This window comes from Schistocerca cancellata, chromosome 4, assembly GCF_023864275.1.
Source record: "Schistocerca cancellata isolate TAMUIC-IGC-003103 chromosome 4, iqSchCanc2.1, whole genome shotgun sequence".
In the NCBI taxonomy this organism is placed as follows: Eukaryota; Metazoa; Arthropoda; class Insecta; order Orthoptera; family Acrididae; genus Schistocerca; species Schistocerca cancellata.
Window position 1 is genome coordinate 459,231,817 of NC_064629.1, and position 20,179 is coordinate 459,251,995.

General features: G+C 38.5%; 1 protein-coding gene across 1 annotated transcript in view; it reads left to right on the plus strand.

The window, feature by feature from the left end:
• Positions 1 to 8,638: 8,638 nt before the first annotated feature.
• Positions 8,639 to 20,179, plus strand: part of LOC126184254 (Down syndrome cell adhesion molecule-like) — a 160,334-nt gene continuing 148,793 nt past the window's right edge. The window contains exons 1-3 of the mRNA XM_049926623.1: positions 8,639 to 8,642; positions 8,730 to 8,869; positions 18,479 to 18,747. Of these exons, the coding sequence (XP_049782580.1) occupies positions 8,639 to 8,642; positions 8,730 to 8,869; positions 18,479 to 18,747 (413 nt within the window). The remainder of the gene's footprint in view (positions 8,643 to 8,729; positions 8,870 to 18,478; positions 18,748 to 20,179) is intronic.

The window sequence follows — 20,179 nt, forward strand, 5'->3', positions numbered from 1 at the left end:
GTTATTTCTAGTAGAGGTTTACTGAATACTGGACAGCAGGGAGTGAAAGATGAGTGGAAATTTAAGGAAACAATGTATGTCAAAAACATGATGAAGAGTATAATGCTGAACTCAACAAGATATCTATATTTCTCCATCATTGCCTGAACATATATCGGCAAGTACTATTGGCACACCCCCATTGGCTGAAAAGTAGTCTGCTTTCTGATTGAGTGAGGAGTGCTGCTCTGAAATCAGGGACAGGGGTATGGCTCTGCAGACATTTAAGTGCTGACAATGTGAATCATGGGGTGATATGGCTTCTGAAATTGGTTTTCAGGAGTATCTTCAATTATGTGAGTAGTATAAAATCCTCATCCATATTGGGGGTTTTGATAGTGACTGTTCTGTGTCTACCACTGCATGTGGTTCAGCTTCTTCATATTTAAAAGTCGATGAAAAACCAGGATGGAAAAATACTTGGTGGGCTGCATATCACTTGGGGACATTTCCCTGGTTGAAATCCTGTTGCTGTTTGATTTTACAGGTGCTGGCAGCACTTCCTGAGTCATGCATAAGTGTCAGTACATCATTTGATATTGGTGACAGGTTGGTGTTTGGATGTCCACCATTCTTGCTGTCAACAATGTTATGATAATATTGTGACAGTTCCTTATGGCCATGCCTTTGGTTATCAAAAAGTTCACATCCTGGCTGTGTCCAAAGGTATAAAGTTGAATTTTTACTGAAGTGTCCAACCGTTTTCCTGGGGATGAACTTCCTGAAATAAGCCATGATGCTATTGTCCATATTAAATATCATATGGGCTTCTCCCATTTAACAGAGTAGGCATATAAATACCTGATAAATGGTTCAACACATCTTCCTTTGATCTGGCCAGCATATTATGTCTAAATACCTTTCCAACCATCCATTGATATCAACAATATTGAGGTGTTATCGGGAAAGTCTGAGAGAGCATTCACAATGACTGTACAAAATAGTCACTGAAATCCACATGATGTTTTAACACGGCCTTGATAGTGTAGGCTACAAGGTAAGACTTATGTAGGTGGTGCTTGGTTCTCTGCTTAAATTTCACAGCCCTATGCCAGATACTCAGTTAATTGTTTCATGTGATTGACACCATAATGGTGTAACCAATAAACTTTCGTTATTAATGAAGGAGATAGTACTACCCAACACTCACAAAAGATCAATTGCAGTAGGAAATTTCTAGTTGCATCACATTGATGACATTGTGATGTAAAGTACTGACTGATGGGTGGATCATTCACATACCTTTTGGTGATGGCTACACCTAACTCATAAACTGTATGATTTCCACAGGACTGGCTCCTGATCTATCTGTGAAACAATATGAGATACATCCATTGGAAAATCTTACATATTTTATATCAAAGGATGTATCAGGTCCCACTGACAGAAGGTACAATGTTTCTGCATTTGCATACCATGCTGTAGTGCAATAAAGATGGTTGAAGATAGTGAGCCATCCACTCTGGTGTGTTTCCTAATAGGCAGAAAATGGCAAGCTCAAGTTTGTAATCTATGATGAGGTGTAACTTTATAGCATGCAAATGTTGGCGTAAATTTTGTAGGGAAATAAATATAAGTAATGTCTCTTTTTCAGCTTAGGAATAACTAAACTATACTTTGTATAACATTTCTGAGGCACTATAAAGTCAGACAGCCGCCTGTGTAGTGGCTGTGAGCAGTATCCCTACTATAAAATGTACAAGAATGGACTTGACAGCAGTAATGGCTAAGGTTTCCACGTATAATTTTCACAATCTGCATACCAAATCTACAGAACATCCTCCTGGCAGAGCTCCTCTGATGGATGTGATACTATTTTGCATGTGGGTTAAATTTAATATAATGATTCATCTGGAGATCTTTTAAGTTTTGAGTTGATAGTATCTTGGTTATTTCTTCCATATATGTAGAAGTCAACTGGGTGGCCATGCTGTCTAGGATGCTGATCAGGAAGCAATCAGTTTTCCAATTTGTTCTGTGTATACATAAATGATGTGACAGACAGGACAAGTAGCAATCTGCAAATGTTTGATGATTATATTATAGTATACAGAAAAGTAATGTCATTGAGTAGAAGGATACAGGAGGACTTAGACAGATTTTCTATTTGTTGTGATGAATGACATCTTGTCCTATATGCAGAAAAATGTAAGTTAATGCATACGAGTGGGAAAAACAATCCTGTAATGTTCGAATATAGTATTAGTGGTGTGCTGCTTGACACAATCATGTCGATTAAATATCTTGTCCTAACACTGCCAATTGCTATGAAATGGAGCACGTACATAGGGACTGTAGTATAGAAGATGAATGGTTGACTTGAGTTTATCGGTAAAGTTTTAGGAAACTGTAACTCATCTAAAAATGAAATAATATAGAGAAAACTTGTTTGACTTGTTCTTAGGATACTCACCAGGTTGGATTAAAGAAAGACACCAAAGTGTTTATGAGGGATGCTGCTTGATTTTTTATTGGTAGGTTTCATCAACACAGATGTGTCTTGTGAACTGAAATGTGAATCTCTGGAGGGAAAATAATGTTCTTTTCATGACACACAACTCAGATAACAGGAATTCACAGTTATCTGAAGAACAGTTCTGCTGTCACCAATGTACATTTCACATAAGATCCACAAAGACAATATAAAAGAAATCAGGGCTCATGCAGAGGCATCTAGCAACTCATTCTTCCCTCCCACCATTTGTAAGTGGAATAGGAAAGAAATGGTACCCCCACCATACATAGTATGGTGCCTTGTGGGTTATGTATGTAGATGTAGATGCATATTTCTGTATCTTCTTCCTTAATGGGCCATATGACACAGGTGCCATTCAGTTAACTCATGCAGGAAGGAACAAAATGGGTTAGCTGTTCAAAGAACCTCTGAAAGGTTGCTGGGGCACTGGATATTCCATATTGATGCTGGTGATATTGATATAAGGTGAACAATTTATTTGCACCATGCACTGCTTGGAAGTGTCATCTAATGGTACCTGAAGATAATCATCTGGTAGATCCACTTTTGAAACTCAAGAAATTTTGGTTAACAGTTCTTTGGTCATGAAACCTACATAGGTTTCAATTTCACTTTGAGTATTGATTGTGGTCTTAAAATCATACAAATTGTGATCATTTGGTTCTTGAAAGTGTAATCATAATAACATGCTAACTCCTTTGATTTGATGAGATATTTCCTAGGACTTCAATTTGTTTTTAACTCTGCCATTTATATCTTGGCATGTGATGCTCTGAGACCTAAGTATTGACCAAACCATATACTGTAAATCCCAATCCTGTGAAAGCATCTGTTACATATCTGTTGTGTTGTTTCTCTTTGAAATCATTAACTTGCTGAGTCTACACTTTTGACCTGTGATAATTCTGTCCCAAACTGGAATCCTGTTCTTACCAATACCCAAGAAGGTGTTTAGCTACCAAGCTGCAGATTTGTAAAGACAGATTTTTGAAAAGTATTATAATTTTTGGCAATTCAGTGCATTCACAGAGAATATTCTTAACCAAAAGGGCTGCCGTTACAAAGCACTGCTGTATCAGTGCACAAACATTGTGCAGGTCATTGTTTAAGCATCCCAAAATTCAGAATTCTGCTATCCAATGGAATTTGCAGTTAATAATTACCAACTCAAGAGGAACTGCTACAGAAAATAGGAGTAGGATTTTATAACATATGCTGTGTTCAAGCATCATGAATTACATTGAAGAAGACAGTCTATTAACACATAGTCAGCATGGATTCAGAAAATATCATTCTTGTGAAACACAATTAACTCTCAATTCACATAAATTAATGACTGCTATTGAGTGGGGATCTCAAATTGATTTCATATATCTAAATTTCCAGATGGCCTTTGACACCATTCCTCAAATGAGATTTCTAATGAAATTATGTGCCTATCGAGAATCGTTTCAGTTGTGTGACTGTAGTCATGATTCTGTCAGAAAGGTCAGAGTATGCAGTAATAGATGAAAAGTCATTGAGTAAAGGAAAAGTGATATCTTATGTTTCCCAAGGAAGTGTTACAGGTTCCCTGCTATTCTTATCTATGTAAATGGTTTAGGATACAATCTGAGCAGCCCTCTTAGATTGTCCGCACATGAGGCTGTCATCTATCAACTAGTCAATTGAAGATAAAAACCAATTGCAAAATGACATAGACACAGTATCTGTTTGGTGCTAAGTGTGGCAGTTGACTCTGAATAAGAATATGTGTGAGGTCATCCGTATGAGTACGAAAGGAAATGCATTACATTTTGATTACATGATAACTCACACAAACCTAAGGGCTGATAATTCAAATAAATGCCTTGGAATTACAATTACAAACAATATAAATTGAAACTATCATGTAGAAAATGTTGTGGGGAAGACAAACAAAATGACTTTGTTTTATTGGCAGAACAGTTAGATTATGCAACGCTAATCCTCCGCTAGAGTTTTGTTGTACAGTGGTGGATCCTTACTCAGTAGGACTGGAGGTGGACACAAAAAAATTCCAGAGAAGGACACTTAATTTTGTATTTCCCTGAATCAGGGGAGAGAGTGTCATGGACATGATAAATGAGTTGGGGTGGAAGTCATTAAAACAAAGGCATTCTTCATTGCCTTCAGACCTCTTCACAAAATTTCAAACACAAACCTTGATTAATGTTTAGTTTGGGTTGAGATACATCAGATACCTTCACTTTTGCTGAAGTCACATTCCAAATTTTTGTTTAATACATTGCACATGGGATTTATATTGTGCTGTTTTCAAACTTTCAATACTTTATAGCTATTCACAAGAAAATAAAACTAGTAATAACTCAGCCATGACACATTCATAAACAGAAATCTGATAATAACAGAGTTTATTCCACAAACACCATCAGCAAGCAACAAAATTCTTAGCAACAAAATGTAACAGGACCTATTTCATGCACTTATTTCACGTAGTCATTCATGAAAATCTAGCTAGGTGGTGCCACTTACACAAGCATATTCCACTGCACCCTAGCAAGACATTTGGAAACTTAATATGCCTTTTCTGCAGCAGATAGAATGGCAATGCCCATGAACAAAAATCTGTCTTCAGTACTATTTGAACATTAATATTAACTATTCATCAATGACATATCAAACCATAATACAAATATACAGATATAGGGATTTGACAGTGAAGGTTCAGCCACTCTGCTAATTGCCTTTTGTTGTAAGCAACAAAATATGAAAATCATGTGGAGAACACTCTTAGCCTGAAATTCTGAGTCTTCAGGAGACCCACAAGAGCTGTACTCCATAGAAGGCATGCCCCTACAGGACTGCTGTTCAAAAGAACATAAATTGATATCAGCAGTTCCAATAAAGGTGACAAGAGTTTGCTGAGCATTTTAGAGGGACAGTTAGGCAATGATTGATTGAAACTAGCAGAAAATCAGTGGTTAGCTTATAGAGCTGAAATAGTGCAGGTAGCAGAGGCTCAAATAGGACAAAGACAAGGCCTAGTAGAAATCCTTGAATATCATAGGATACATTCAGTTTAATTGATGAAAAGGCAAAATATAAAATGCAGTAATTAAAGCAAATGAAAGGGAAAAAACACATCTTAAAAAATGAGGCTCACAGGAAGTGCCAAACTATGCATGTAGCTTCTATTAATTTAATAAATTGTTATAAATGTACAATAACTGCATAATATAGGAAGTTTTTACATCTCAATACATTTAAATTATAACAATATTATATCCTGCATCTAACTCAATAATAACCTTTTTTAGGGGTGTCCGCTCCTTCAGAACTCATTACAATTGACCAAAAAGTGGAGCTGAAGAAACTTGAACATTTTTGCAACTACAGTGTACAAGTTCAAGCATTTACCAGTAAAGGTGATGGTGTGAGCAGCCAACCTACCTTCTGCAGGACTCAAGAGGATGGTATGACACATGTTAGTTTCATTCAATTAATTATGGCACTCTGAACAAAAATGGACAAGACTAAGAAATTCAACAAGTATTAATTCAATTCCATGTGTTATTCACACATGTAGACACTGAATATCATCTGAAAGGATTTTAGCTTTAACATAGTACAAAGCTTAATATTTTTGAAAGCTTGACTTAATATCAAGTGAAGATAAATCTGTGAGAACTGAATTGTTATTCTGATGATTTCAGTTCCATGTGTTACTCACACATGTGGACAGTGAATATCATCTGAAATGATTTTAGCTTTAACACAGTAAAAACCTTAGTATTCTTGAAAGCTTGACATGATGTCAAGTGAAAATACACACATAAAAAAAAAGTCTTGCATCACCCCAGTTCCCAGAACTGCTGAAGATAGATGTTGGCTGTGGATATTGTATCACAGACACAGTCCCTTTGACTGTTCAGAGATGTCACTAAACCCACCCAAAGCCGGCCGGGGTGGCCGAGCAGTTCTAGGCGCTACAGTCTGGAACCGCGCGACCGCTACAGCCGCAGGTTCGAATCCTGCCTCGGGCATGGATGTGTGTGATGTCCTTAGGTTAGTTAGGTTTAAGTAGTTCTAAGTTCTAGGGGACTGATAACCACAGCAGTTAAGTCCCATAGTGCTCAGAGCCATTTGAACCATTTTGAAACCCACCCAAAGATGTAAACAACCATTCAGGAGCAGTGTTTATTAGACGGAGGGGGTCCGACAGCCGATCAGTTCCAGTCATTTCACCAGGAAGGAGGTACATGGCTCATGTTGTCTGTAGTTCAACCATGCCTAGATGGTCAATACTGCAGTCTGATTGCATCCACATTGGTACTTTGTGCCAGGAAGGGCTCTCAACAAGGGAAGTGTCCAGGCATCTCGGAGTGAACCAAAGCGATGTTGTTTGGACATAGAGGAGATACAGAGAGACAGGAACTGTCAATGACATGCCTCGCTCAGGCCACCCAAGGGCTACTACTGCAGTGGATGACTGCTACCTATGGATTATGGCTCGGAGGAACCCTGACGGCAATGCCACCATGTTGAATAATGCTTTTTGTGCAGCAACAAGACTGCGTGTTACAACTCAAACTGTGTGCAATAGGCTGCATGATGCACAACTTCAGCTCCGACGTCCATTGCAAGGTCCATCTTTGCAACAATGACACCATGCAGGGTGGCACAGATGGGCCCAACAACATGCCGAATGAACCGCTCAGGATAGGCATCACGTTCTCTTCACCGATGAGTGTCGCATATGCCTTCAACTAGACAACTGTCACAGATGTGTTTGGAGGCAACCCGGTCAGGCTGAATGCCTTAGACACATTGTCCACTAGTGCAGCAAAGTGGAGGTTCCTTACTGTTTTGGGGTGGCATGTGGGGCAGACGTATGCCGCTGGTGGTCACGGAAGGCACCGTAATGGCTGTACAATACATGAATGACATCCTCCGACCAATAGTGCAACCATATCGGCAGTATTTTTGCAAGGCATTCATCTCCATGGACAACAACTGATGCCCCCATCATGCACATCTTGTGAATGACTTCCTTAAGAATAATGACATCACTCAGCTAGAGTGGCCAGCACGTTCTGCAGACATGAACCCTATTGAACATGCCTGGGATGGATTGAAAAGGGCTATTTATGGATGACATGACCCACCAACCACTCTGAGGGATCTGCACCGAATCGCCATTGAGGAGTGGGACAATCTGGACCAGCAGTGCCTTGATGAACTTGTGGATAGTATGCCATGATGAATACAGGGATGCATCAATGCAAGAGGACACGCTACTGAGTATTAGAGGTACCAGTGTGTACAGCAATCTGGAGCACCACCTCTGAAGGTCTCACTGTATGGTGGTACAACAAGCAATGTGTGGTTTTCATGAGCAATAAAAATGGCAGAAATTATGTTTATGTTGAACTCTATTCCAATTTTCTGTAAAGGTTCTGGAACTCTCAGAACGGAGGTGATGAAAAACTTTTTTTGATGTGTATTAATCTCTGAGAATTGAATTACTAATAATTTTTATTACAGTCTTTACAATGATAACCAATTTCATTCATTTTCTGACCATCTTCAGAGCCACTGTCACTACAAAGGAACCTGTGAATTTCACATACTTTGTAAGTCATTAGTGACTTTTGGAGGCTGCATACAGAACTTAAAACTAATGGGTTGCTCTGCAACTGCAGGGGATCTGAAGATGTTGAAGATATGAATGAAACTGGTTTTCGTTGTAAAAACAAAGACAGCTTTAAACTTTAATAAAAAATTTTGGATTAACATAGCTTAACATTTATGTAAAATCCAAATGCCTTTAAGTTCTTTACATAATATAAACAATTAAACATTGGAGTATTTGTATGGAAAGTTTTTAGATAATTGTGTGCTTCCATTGACTCCATTAATATAGTTCAGAAATGCTTATCTTTAATCTGATGTAATGTATGATTGTTTAAACCATGCTAATGTTCTTTCCTAACAGAGTTTTTACAAATATAATTTAAAAAATTATTATCAACCTTTTGTCATTTGTTATAACTGTTTATTTGCCTCTGTATTTACTACAAACAAATCTGAATTTTCATGTCCCAGGTCTGGTGAATTTCACTCAGTAATTCATGTTGTGAAATGAGTATATTTTAATTGGTCATATTACTAAACCTACATTTTCTCTATACATGTACCATTGTTTCCTTAAGGTTCCATTATTTAATTACAGTACCTACAGAACCAGAAAATATAAAAGCTGCAGTGACTGACTCAAGAACAATACTACTCTCATGGTTACCACCACTATACCCTAATGGAATAATCAGAAGTTATAGAGTTTATATGAGATCACTAGAGGGGATGGCCATGGTAAGAGCAGAATTTTTCACAATTTTTAAAAATAAAATTAAAAGTTATATGTGTTGAGAATAATGATACGTATCTGTCATGGCATTATGCAATGATGAATTAGTCCTTAAGTAAGTTATCCCACTTTGTTCTAAAATTACAGTTAACTAAGATACCTATCAGAGGTCACAAGAGAACTTCTTAGCAACTAATGTGTTTATTGTTACTTATTGCCTAAAGTCAGGTAGTTGGAACAGTTAATTATCTTCTAATTACAAAGAAGAGATTAATTATCAACTGTTCTTCAGCTATGTAATCTTTAGCCAGCTCACCTTGTGTTATTAATGTTTCAGTGTCTTTCATTATTAGCTGTGATATATACAACATATCTTTCAAGTAATATTATCAGGGCCCATTTTCTCTGACATTTTGGCATGTATTTGCCATTTTGTTTTTCAGTGTGCAGATGCCCAAACATACAGACCACACTGCCCATCATGTTTTCCATATGACAAACAGTGTCAGTGTAAAACTACAGTTTGTTTCTCACTGCACATAAACCTGTTTTTTTTTTAAGTGTAAATTTATGTGCCCATTGCATAGAATCATCAATTATTCCTGTGTTGTATTTCATTTAATCGTATAAATCAACATGGACAGTGAAATGTGGAGAATGGATAGACAGTGCAATGCAGGCTAACACAAGACAGAGCCATTCAGGCAAGAAGAACTGCTGTCCCTTTTGACACACACATTTAGAAAGTCATTGCTATAAATTTTACCCAACAGAGTGCAGTGTGTCAGCTGTGATGTTGTCATTTTGCTCTTCAACCTGTATATTGACTTGAAATAACATTCTTTGTCCAGTCTGGTACATGACACCATTCACATTTCCCCATAAAAAAATCACAGAGTGAAAGGTCTGCAGAGTAGGGTGGTCAAACAATGCAAGCATTCTTTGAAATTACATAATCCCAGGACAAACATTTTGCTGCTACTTCAGAATGTCTGATAGTGTGTAAGGTGTCTCCATCCTCATAAAGTCAGGTGTGCTGTATGACTAGATATGGAACTGTATAGAGTAGAGCCAAAGAGCTCTAAGAACCGAAGTGTCTCTCACATGTTTACATAATGTTCACACCTCACAGTGATAGAACTGCCTCATTCATCCTAAAAAATTGAGTGTCTGTCACCTGATGGCACAGCATGATAACTTTGGTACTGTATGGAAGATGCTGGTGAAACTGAGCATGATTTTCTTGAGCCATGCACATCTCAGTGGTTTCCAGAATACAGATGCAAAGTAGTGCCCAGAAACTGTGCATCCTTGCAGGATTTACCAAGCAGTTGTTCACAAATTTGCAGATACAGGAGTCAGTTATTAAGATGCAGTTAATATGCACACTAAAGTCTGCATGTGTGAAACTGAAGCTGATGAAGTACTTACTATCAAAGCCACAATGATGAAGGAACTTTTTGAAGTAATTTGCACACACAGTGAACTTCCAATAGAGCACACCATGAGTGAGTGCCCATTTAAAAACTGTCATGCTACACTCACACTCAGTTATCATGTTATTACTGCTTGTATACATTTGCCTTAAGTTATTTTGTTCAGTGTATGTTATGGTGAGTGGCGTACATGCCACAGTCTAATAAAGTGCACTAACATCCTTCATTGTGTTGGTTGTCCCAGCTGCAACACAAGTGGCAACAGGGATGTGATAGTTCTCCACATGGTTTTCAGTCTCTGGTTGGCCCTCCATTGCATCTACAATGTCTGATGGTCCTACTGATGAGTCTTTATGCCAGCTGGTAGATGAGCAAGGGGATTTTACTGCATTGTTGCAGCATCTCAGCCAATAGCAGGAGGCATTCGCTACATTACAACACAATCAAATCCATGTATTGCAAAAAATTACCTCTGTTTTGGCCAGTTCTGGGGCATCCCAGAGTATGCCACCTGCCATGTCGCCCCTTGCACCTACTGTTTTGCCTCTTGCTACCTCAGTCGTTTCTCCCCCACTGTTTTTGGCTCATGATGAGTCTGTTGTAGAATGAGAAGCCTACAGAAAATCATTGTGGCAGCATTTTCAGCTGTTTGGATTGACTGATATTACCTTATGCTGTGCATTCTTTTTGTCTTGTTTATCAGCTCCTCTGCCATCTAGCCCCTGCAAGATTTGTCTTCACTCTCTTTTGATGACATGTGTGACCTTCTTTGTAAATACTACTGTAAATGGATGCATGTCATTGCTGCTTCAGTTGAGTTCTGTCAATGCTGCAAGAAACCAGAACATTGCTATAAGACTTATTAGGCAGCTGGGTTTCACAGATTAAGCCATTGTTGTCAATTTGTCATTGATGTACATAAGGAGCCATATGCTGACCTAATAGTTCGTGATGCAATCAATCAGTTTGTCCCTGATAGTGATGTATGTGAGCAGATTCTTCAATGTGAAAGCCCCTCCCTTTCCAACATTCTGACTACTGCACAGTTGTCTGAGGTATCAAAGGCTGCAGGTACTCAAACTGAATTGTGGTTCGACTTTGCAGTTCACATGGGTACAATATAAGTAGCAGCAGTGCATGTGTGAGCAACCATGATACAGAAACAGCAGCATAGCAATCCTGGCAATGAACAACGACACAAGCGCTCCGTACTTTCCTCCAGATTCTCTTAAACTGTGCACTGTTTGTCAACAGTGCAACAAAATGGGCCACATTGTTCCTGTTTGTGATGCAAAATTCCAGCAACCTATTGCAAATGCTGACATGGATGTCAACTGTGTACAGGCAATTTCCATTGCACCCTGTAAGCTTTTTATTGATGTGAAGGTTTATCAGAAGGTTTTGCACATGCAAGTCGACACTGGTGCTGTATGTCATTACTCAACATGCAAACATACATGGACATTTAGAGCCAGTATCACACACATTAGTCACTTACAACAAAACAAATTCTTCTTATTTTAGGTGGTTTCTCAACCCCAGTCAGTCACACATAAATCTGTGGTTTGTCTTATGACTTTTCTGGTGGTGAACAATGCACACATGACAGATTTATTTGGTTTGGACACCTTTTCGGGTTTACTATTTCCAATGAAGTTAATTTTGTCTCTGACCAAGTGTGTTACACACAACTCGACACCTTATGCACTGAATTTTCTGTCCTGTTTTCTTTGGTTTTGGGTTGTGCCAGTAAAAGCCCAAATCACCATGAAACCGTCTGCAAGACCTCGTGTCTTTCAGGATTGCCTGGTACTGATGGCTTTCCCTGACCAAGTGGAGGCAGAACTCAACCTCCTCACAGCCTCTTGGGTCATCCAACTAATCATATCCAGAGAATGGCCTATCCATTTGGTCATTGTCAAGAAAATACCCTTGGGACAGTTATCCCTTTGCGGTGGTTTCAAAGTTTCTGTCAATGCTCAATCTATCATTGACACGTATTCCTTGCTCCACAATGATAAATTTTTTGTTAAGCTCTCTGGTAATCAGTTATTTTTTCAAGATTCACCTCTCTGATGCATATTTTCAGTTTCCTGTTGATACTGACTCTCACGGCTCTTGGTCATTAACATGCCTTTTGTCTTTTATCAATACTTGTGGTTACCATTTGGTGTGGCCAGCACCCTGGTGATTTTTTGACAGTTTCTCAAACAGCTAATGAGGTCTGTGCCTGGCTGTGCCAATTATCTTGATGATGTCATGGTCTCCAGCCTATCCACTGCTGAAAATTTCAACAACATATGTTTGCTCTTTTCAGTGTTACAGGCCATCGGGTTAAAATGCAATTTAGAAAATGCCACTTCTTTCACCCTTCTATTGTTTATCTTTTGTTCAAGGTCTCTGGTGCTGGTATCAGATCCCTTCATCAGAATGTCTCTGCCATTGTTGTTCTTCTATGCCCTATGTCAGTCAAGCAACTCCAGATTGTTTTAATGTAAGATTGATTATTATCATCTGGGGCAGCAGTGGTTGCACAACCATTAAATGCCTTGCTGCATAAGGGATGTCTTTCCACTGGTCACAGGCATGTGAAATGGTGTTTTCCAAAATGAAGTCAATGTTACAGTCTACACATTGCCACATAACCTACCAACTGAATTAGCATTTAGTGTTAGTGGCAAATGTGCCCCAGCATGGGCTGGACATAGTGTTAACTCATAAATATTCTGATGATGGCTCTCAGCAGCCTATGGCATATGCATTGAAAACTACATATTCACAAATAGAGAAATAAACCCAATGTTTGTACCTTAAAGAAGTTTCATGTTTTCCTGTATGTTGTAAAATTCCATCTCATCATGGATCAAAATCTGTTATTTTCGCTGTTTAACCCCTCAGTGTCAGTGCCAGATGAAGCAGCACATTTCCTTCAGTGTTCATCTCTCGGTAAAATGATGAGATTCACTTCCACCCCATGGTTAAACATGCAAATGCTGAATGCTCTCCCATCTCTTTCCCAGTCTGGATCCCAGTTTTGATCAGGAGGAGTTACCCTGTTTCCACATTGATGAATGCGCTCCTCAAACAGTTGGTGATTTTCCAATCACTAGCACTCAGGTGGTGCATCTTAGTGCTACTGATCCAATTTTATGGAAAGTGATACACTGTCTACGACATGGCTGGCCTGAGATTCCTCCATCAAGGGCATCTGATGCCTCCATAACTACTATGTGTTTCAGCATCATTTCTCTGTTATTGATGGTTTTGCACTACTTGATATGGACTATTCAGCTCCTCGTGTAATGATTCCCTCGGCTCTCCATTTGGAAATTCTGCAATAGCTGCACGCTGATCACTGGGGATGTCACACATCAAGGCATAAGTCTGCTGTCATGGTTTTTAGCCTGGTTTGGACAGTGTCATCTGTTGATTGATTACAGCGTGTTCTAAATGTGCATCATGGCATGTTGCCCCACGGGCTATGTTGTCTCAGTGGCAACAGCCTTTGCATGCTTGGGACCATCTCCATATAAATTTCACCAGTCTTTTCCTTTATGCATACTGGCTAATAATAATTGATGCATTCCCTCGGTTCCCATACATTGTTCATTGTCCATCAATTTTGGCCTCTGCCACCGTGGCAGCCCTGTTGACAATTTTTATTCCCTGTCTGACTTTGCCTTGGACCAATTTCTGTCTTCCTATCAGTTCATACCGTTCATCGACAACAGCCCCACTGAAGTGCTCCTCATGTGTCAACTGCGGATGCTCCTGCATCTCCTGCAGCCCAGCCAGAGTAGGCAACCCATACAGCCATCATCCCATTTCTGGTCTGGCGTTCCTGCCATCATCTCCTGCTGCTGCGGTCACTGCCTCTGCGATGTCCATACAGAGGAGGGCCCCTGTGCTTGTCAATGTGACCAGTTGCACCTGTACATAGATAACTGGACAACCCTGCCTAGGACACTGATGTCACCACACCAGTCAGCATCACTCGATGGATCACCTGATGTGACTGGGTCTCTGCCACAGCATCAAAGGGTCTACCATCACTGGTGAATGATCCTAGTGCAGCTTATCCAATACTGCCACCAGACCTGATGCAGCCACCATCCACAGTGGAGCTGTCTACTACATCTCAGTCACCAACTGTGTGGGCACAACCACCACAAGGCCCTCGACCTAATTGGGGTTGGAGCTCGAGCCATCGTCACCCATCCTACCCTATGAGTTGACATGAGAAGGCGTATTGTGATGCTGCCTGTGTGCCAAGTACTTCCAGCTGTACACTCCAGTATCAACATGTCATCTCAGTCAGAACTTCATGGGGGAAGATGCCATGAACATCTCTTGAATCCATTCTGTTTGTCGAGGGAAGAGGAATGAAGTAATGTATGCACACTTAAAAGCCTCAGGCATTAGCAGTGTGTTGTCATCCACAAGAATGCACTGTGAAATAATAATAATGTGAACTTTTGATACAGCCCACCATAGGGAAGTGCCTATTGAAACCCTGCCACAATATGCTTGCACTTGGTTATCATGTTATTTCTCCTTGCATATATTTGCCTTACCTTATTTTTCAGTGTATGTTATGGTGATTGACATACATGCCACAGTCTAATTAAGTGTACTAACATTCTTGGTTGTGTTGTGTATCCAAGTTACAACACTTATGAGTATTATTTTGATAACAGAATAGGCCAGAATAAATTTTGGGCTCCAGAAATCTGTTGTCGCAAATTTATAACAATATTAACTGGCTTGTTAAAGGGTTATGTCATATGCCTTTTTCATTTTCTACGACATGATGGGAATCTAAAGATCATGAAACAGACTACCACTTCTGCTTGTGAAATATACCTGTTATAACAGAATTTTGACCAGTGCCTCGTGGACCATGCACTCCTGTATGAACTCCACCAGATAACAAAAATGTGACTGAAGATTTTGAACGTGTTGATGACATTAGTGAATTACAACAACAGAATTACCCAGAGTTTGTGGAAGGAGCTGCTACAAATGAACCTCACTTCCTAACACAGGAGGGTCTAAATGATGTGGTTTGTAATCTCAGGTTAACTAAAAGTAAAGCAGAGTTACTTGCTCCAAGATTGAATGGCTGGCACCTGCTGCAGGATGTCATCAGAGTTAAGTTTTTTTCCATCAAGACCAAAAGGAATTTGAGCATTCATTTTCTACATAGGAGGACCTAATTTTCTGTAATAATGTTGACCATTTGATGGAATGACTAGGTGTTGAACATAAAACTGAAGAGTGGTGATTGTTCATTGATTCCTCAAAAGCCAGCTTGATATGGTTCCTGCTACATAAAGGAAATAAGTTTCCATCCATGCCTATAGCTCACACACTTGGTATGAAGAAAAGTTACATGAGCATGCATCTCTTGCTATTCAGTATCTGATATGATGGCTATTTGTAGCAGATATGTGCAGATTTTAAGGTGATAGCTATTCTACTTGGCAGTCATTATATTAATAAAAGCTAGCCAAAGAGAGAGTCGTCCAATCCAGGACAGGCAGATATTGTTCATCAACCACTAATAAGTGCTGAGAAAATCCTGTTGCTTCCATTACATATGAAATTAGAACTGATTACAAATTTTGTGAAATGAATGAAAGGAAGAAAGAAGTAAGTTTAGGGTTTAATGACCCACTGACAATGTATACAATGGTTAAATCAGTGGATCATGAAAGGAGTGCATTTCTCTTCCTAAAAATCAAATTCCCAAATATCAGTGAAGTGAAGCTAAAAGAGGATGTATTTGTTGGCTTTCAAATTAGTGAACTTATGAAAGATTGACCATTTGAAAGCCAGTTAAATATGTGAGAACGAGCTGCATGGTTCTCTTTCAAAAACATTGTCATACATCTTCTATAAATCCACAAGACTGAACATTACAGAGACCAAATTAGTAAGTTGACTGGAACCTACAAGATAATGAGATGTATGCAATATGTTATTGAAAATATCCGTTTTGAAGACCATCTTTATCTCCTCCTATAGAACCTTAAATCTGTCAGCGATGAATATGGCGAGTGTTTACACCAGGACATCAATAAAATGGAAGAAGGCTACCAGGGAAAATGGTCTTCAACTATGTTGGCAGACTACTGTTCAACACTCAAGAGATACTCCTCAAGCAAAGTATAGTCAAAAACTCTTCATGTACATTTTAGGTAGATAAAATATATTTTAGCTGATGTTTTACATAAACTCAGCTGTACAATTACCAGATATGTTAGTAATGTTATTACTCACAAACTGTGGGTGATGGAAAAGTTCTATAAAAAGATTTGAATTTAGCACAAAACAACTCAGTTATAATCACCTGTTACACTTTTTTAACATTAAAACACAGAAATTTTGTTGCCCAGTGTTATTTCTGCCTGACCAAAAAAGTGAAGCAATGAGAAGACATCGTCCGGTGTCAATGTAACATTGTACACATACACACTCTCGGCAGGTATGTAAATGATTAGAGTTGCAACTCCATGTGACAGGTAGAATAGCCATCAGAGTGTGTTAGCGTTATTATGAGGTGTAGTAATGTATATAAGTTCCATGAACATGAGAGTAACATGCTGTTGGACAACATGGAAACATGACAATAGGCATACTCACTATCAAGTCTCCAGACAAACACGTCTGGCTACTGCAAAAGTGGATCATCTTATTATGCACCAAGCATCCCATAATCACTTAACATTTTCACCTGTCGTCCATGAACTAGTAATGGATACTCTGCAATATTCTGTGTCATTCAGCACCGTTGGTCAGATGCTTAAATGCAACTGGACTAGGAAATTTCTGTCCTATGAATAGGCTGCTCTTAACACTGCAACACAGATGGCTGCATTTGAAGTGGTCCCAATGGGCTGCTGATGAATAGAATAGTACTGTGTTCAGTGATGAATCACTGTTCTTGATACCCTCAGCTCTTGTTCTGTTGCAAAAAAGCATTCAGCATTGGTGTGGACTTGAAAGATGTAGTCCATCCTATGAGGTCCTACAATCATTTAATAACATGAAGTTTATTTGGGTCTGGAGGACTACTTAAGGTGATGAAGTTCACATAGTTTTCTTGAAATTCCCTTTTTTGGGAATTTGTATTGTCATAAAATTCCCTTTTTTAGGAATGTGAAGTGTCATATTAAAAAAGTAAATTATGATTTGGGAATTACTTTGACACTGTCAAATGAACTCAGTCTATGAGAATATCACAGACTGGAAACCACTCACATGTTCCCTTTTAGGCTCCAGAGCTCAAGATTTAGCCCTGCAGTTGATCCCCTGACTTTTCAAACACTACTTCCAGTTTCTGTAATGACTATTATGTGCAATGGATCAGCTGACTCCAAACATAGACATCCTTCTGCATGATGGAGTCGAAATGGTAGCCTAAAGTCAAAAACCATTGTTATAATAGTTATCCATACAATAGGAGTGATTATTGCAGCTGGTAAGACATTTTCTTCAATGAACTGTCCTGAGAAGCAGGTAATCAATTAGGTATCTATGAAAATGTGCAATTCATGTGTCTGTGTGGTACATAGTCACCAGGAATATATTATGAATTAACAACTGTTATAAGAGATGCTGTATCTTAATGATGAAGCATCTGTTAACACAAATTAATCAAAAACCCTAACTTACATTAAGACATCAACATTTGGCTGTCTTCCACAATTTTAGTAACATTTTGCTGTTTTCTTGTGATACAATCATTCCTGTAACCTAAACAAAATAGCTCAAAATGTGTTACAAGAGTGCATGTATGATGGACTCAGACACTTACATCACAGGATCTGTTTTGTATTGACACTAGTATAAATTCATAAACATGCTTCATTTGTCAGCACTACTGACTGACTACTTAAGTGACTGTGTACCATTGAATTATATGATGGGACATGATTTTGTTATTGTTGTGAACATGACATCCCCATATAGTCAAATTTAGTAGTTAATGATGTGGCTCCAATATAGTAATAACTAAGTAAGTAATCTAGTAAGTATGGAAAACTCATCAAATGGGATTATTGCTACAGAAAATTTCCTCTGGTAATGGACAGTATATCCATCATCTGTATTCGTTTCTCATTTTAAATTAACTCTCATCACAAGAAGCAAACTTGAACATACCCACTTTTTCAGGATAAAGATAAATTTGACATTCCTGCTGAACGAACTCACCACATAGTTTCACCTTTAAAAACAGACAATCAGTATGAGTTCTGGGTAACAGCAGTTACAACAGTTGGAGAGGGATCAGAATCAAGGCATATAGTGCAAGCACCAACTGACAATGCCCCAGCAAAGATAGCCTCATTTGGTCAATTTATCACTACAGCTCTTCATGAAACTCTAAGACTATCATGCCGTGCTGTAGGCCAACCTGATCCACATCAGTACTGGAGGAAGAAGTAAGTAAATATGTATATTATAATAATGCAATATTAATTGCCCCTAAAATCCACTTATTATTTGAAGAACTTATTTATTAGTTTATTAATATAGATCCACAGGTGTGAGCTAGTCACTTGGATGTAGAATGAGTCAAATACACAAATGTAATATAAGTATGGAGAATAAAAGAAAACATAAATATATTCTGAAACATCATGGCAGATTAAAACTGTATACTGAACTGTGACTCATACCTGGGACCTTTCCCTCCTGTGAGCAAGTGCTTTACCACCAAGCATGACTCATGACCTACCCTTATAGCTTTACTTCCACCATTACCCCATCTCCTGCCTTCCAGACTTCACAGAAGTTCTGTTGAATACCTTGTGGGACTAGCACTCCTGGGATATTGTTTACAGAATGAATTTTCACTCTACAGCAGTGTGTGCATTGATTTGAAACTTCCTGGCAGATTAAGCCTGTGTGCCAGACCAGAACTTGAAGTCGGGACCTTTGCCTAATTCATTCTGTATATACATAGCTATCAATACATAGAACATACATATATACAGCATATAAACAGTAATGATATAACAGTGCAGTAGTAGTTTTAAGAGAATATTACAAAAAGTGACATATTCACAACAATTTTTCCATTAAATCATACTACAGTATAGACAGATGTAAAAGGTTAGTAGTACAGGTCCTAATTTTTATATTTTTCTTCAGACCAGTCCATCTTTCATCAGAGCCATGTTGAACATCATACCTAACAGATCTGCTCAAAGGTTTCATCAGTTTCAATATTGGTTTTGTTTTAAGGCTTATTTAATATCTGAAAATGATGGATCAGAATGGTGGGACTTAACAAAGAAAGATCTGAGTAGAATACAAGCAACAGAGATGCACTTTCTATGAGGGATCCTGGGTAAGATGAGAAAGGACAGGATAAGAAATAAAAAAAATATGATACATGCTTCAGATCAGTCCTCTGAAGGAAATTGTGGAAAAAAATTGGCTGAATTGGATTGGTCATGTTAAAAGAATCAGAAAAGAAAGTCTACAAAGAAGAGCTCTAGAATGGGCAGAACCTAGAAGAAGAGTGACTGGAAGATCACTAACAAGATGGAGAGAGCAGGTGAAGGATGATGTGAATCAAAGAGAACTACATTGGGAGGAAATGCTGAACAACAGACTTTTGGAGAAAAAAAAAGATTGGAGGAGGTTTTGTGAAAGCCTGCATCAGCAGAAACATTTCAGGAAGAAGAAGCAAAAGAAGAAGAAGAAGAAGAAAAAGAATTATAGGTTATGCAACATTAGCTTAAAATGTTTGTAAGATAGAGAAATAATTAAGTGGAGTTTTCATATTTTAATATCAACTTAATAAACTTTTATCTTTAATTCTGTTAGCACATGAGGGACACACTTAACAGATTTCGTTTATTTCTG